At 44.9% G+C, this 2500-nt stretch overlaps 1 protein-coding gene across 2 annotated transcripts in view; it reads left to right on the forward strand.

Moving 5' to 3' along the window:
• Positions 1–2500, forward strand: part of nadsyn1 (NAD synthetase 1) — a 41318-nt gene that overhangs the window by 21779 nt on the left and 17039 nt on the right. For both annotated transcript variants that reach the window (XM_015403130.1, XM_015403131.1), the window contains exons 9-10: positions 585–716; positions 794–865. In XM_015403130.1, the coding sequence (XP_015258616.1) occupies positions 585–716; positions 794–865 (204 nt within the window). The remainder of the gene's footprint in view (positions 1–584; positions 717–793; positions 866–2500) is intronic.

A 2500-nucleotide genomic window follows, 5' to 3' on the forward strand; every position in this document is an offset into this window, starting at 1 on the left:
GCTGCTCTTGCTGCTTGCCATCTGAACGTAGCATTAGGGCACACTGCAGGGAGGATAGTTTCTCGGTTTTTCGGACATGGAGTTAGCATGTTCTCCTGAGCATGCGTGGGTTTCTCCGGGTACTCTGGCTTCCTCCCACATTCCAAAAACATGACTGTGTGGTGAAATGGAAAAGTTCATTTCACTGCTAAGCTGCTGCTCATTTACTGTCTGAAAGCTGTACAACATGAAATTTATTTTTTCTATACACAAAATGACAATAAAAGTTGTCTAAGAATGAACACGTGAATTTGTACTTTTTTAATAGATTGAACCGTTTAAATGTAATTAATGTGGTTTGATAGCATTTCTGATGCCGAGGCTAACTATGTGAGCTTTGCTTCAGTTATTGTTTCTTCTAGTATCTTCATAACAAATGTCACATTGGTCTCAGCTTGAACTAAAGAAACATTTCTTGACAAATAAAGATTAATCTCCGTGTCTGATTAAGTGATGAGATGTTTCTGTCCCAGTGTAGCTTTAGCTGCTTAGTTTCTGTGCAGGAGGAGAGCAGCGCCCTAACGTCTCGTGTTGGGCTGTTTCAGAGCGGAGGGATCTACCTGTACGCCAACCAGAGGGGCTGTGATGGAGACCGACTGTACTACGATGGCTGCGCCATGGTGGCCATCAATGGAGATGTTGTAGCTCATGGAGCGCAGTTCTCCCTGGATGAGGTGGTAGGTATGAAGACACGGATCAGACCGACGAGCTAATGTGAGGGAATCACCCTGTTTTCTCTATGTGCCTGTTCTAGGAGGTGATCACGGCTACTCTGGACCTAGAAGATGTCCGCAGTTACCGTGGAGAGCTCTGCCAGCCTCACAAGGTTAGAAAACATCCAGCAGCATCTGGATGCATCATCTGCTTTGCTGATTGAATCCATGTTCATCTCCAGAGTCCAGATTGTTGGTGAGTTCAGCCTCAGAGTGAAGCTGCTGATGAGTTCCAGGCAGGTTCTCTAAAGAACAGCAGTGCTCGCTGTTCTTCACCCCCATGGAATAAGAGGAGCAGTGAGCTCTGCATCTAGACATCACCTCTCCTGGGGACACGTCATTTAGAGGTCCATCCTCGAGAACCCAGAATGGTCTAGTTACACCCCAACCCGTCTGAACAGAACCTAAACATTCAGTTAGATTTTTAGGTTGTTTTTATTTTAAGCTTTAGGCATAATCCTTTTATCGACATAACTAACAGACAATACTACTAAATATCAACTACTTGGGGGGTTGGGGCGGGGCATTATTTTCATCTACGTCTCCCTGATCTTCTGGAGATGAAGGTCCAATCCCAAACTGGCCCCTAAACTAACCCTGAGCACTAGCCCTCCATTTGCGCTTTCCCGTAGAGGCTCTGCCACGTTAAACATCTTCTGTTTTAACTCTTACCCATAGCTCTCTACCCCTCTGCTACCCTTTCTGCACTTCCCTCTCTCTCTTTGCTGTCACCCCTGATTCTGACTAAGGATTTTCCTCTAGAGAACTTACTGTCCTATTGATAATAACTGTAACATTGTGTCTACCCTGTTAGTAGTTTTGGAAAAATGCATCTTCTAAATGCATGAACATTAAAGGGCCATTCCAAATCGCGTAGTGGGTAGGGCGAGTGGACCTTTAAACCCCTAAATAGCGAGATTGCATCAGAGCAGGGACGCTGGAATTGTTTTCAGCGGGTGTAATAGCAGCCTAATTGTGGAGGAAACGTTCCTCCAAATGTTCTGCTGGTTTGCTGCATCTTCATCCCACTGACAGAAAATTACAAGTTATATGAAAAAAAATACTGGATTAGTTAGTGTTTAGGGTTAGAGATTAGTGCTTAGGGTTAGTGTTTAGGGTGAGTGCTTAGGTATAGTAATTTGGGTGAGTGCTTAGGTTTAGTCTTTAGCATGAGTGTTTAGGGATACTGTTTAGGGTGAGGGCTAAGGGTTAGGGTTTAGGATTAATATTTAGGGTGAGAGGTTAGGGGTAACGTATTGTGTGAGTGCTTAGGTTCAGTGTTTAGGGTGAGTGCTAAGGGTTAGTGTTTAGGATTAGTGCTTAGGGTGAGTGCTTAGGGATAATGCTTAGGGTGAGTGGTACTGGATTGTGTTTAAGGTGAGTGTTTAGGATTAACGGCTGCGCTCCAAAGCAGCGGCCAAGAACGGCTCCTCTCGCAATTTCAATAATTTTACATAATATGCCACTTAATAGGATACAGACTAGACATCAAACCCGCATCTATGAACGTCAACGTCTGCTGAAGCTACGGTCACAAAATGTTTTAAGATTCAGTCATTTTTGACCGTTTAAAAAGCTGCTGAGTTCTACAGACGGAACAGCGGTACGTAACTGCTGGAGGAAGAGATGTGCGAGACGGAGAAGGCGAGGATGCAGAGGGGGGCTAACTGTGAAGACGTTCCACACCAGGGGGAGGAGGCACTAAACCTGGACGTAGCTGAAGTGAGGAAAGCTCTGAGGAGAGTCAA

This window comes from Cyprinodon variegatus, unplaced genomic scaffold, assembly GCF_000732505.1.
Source record: "Cyprinodon variegatus isolate N-32 unplaced genomic scaffold, C_variegatus-1.0 Scaffold1442, whole genome shotgun sequence".
In the NCBI taxonomy this organism is placed as follows: Eukaryota; Metazoa; Chordata; class Actinopteri; order Cyprinodontiformes; family Cyprinodontidae; genus Cyprinodon; species Cyprinodon variegatus.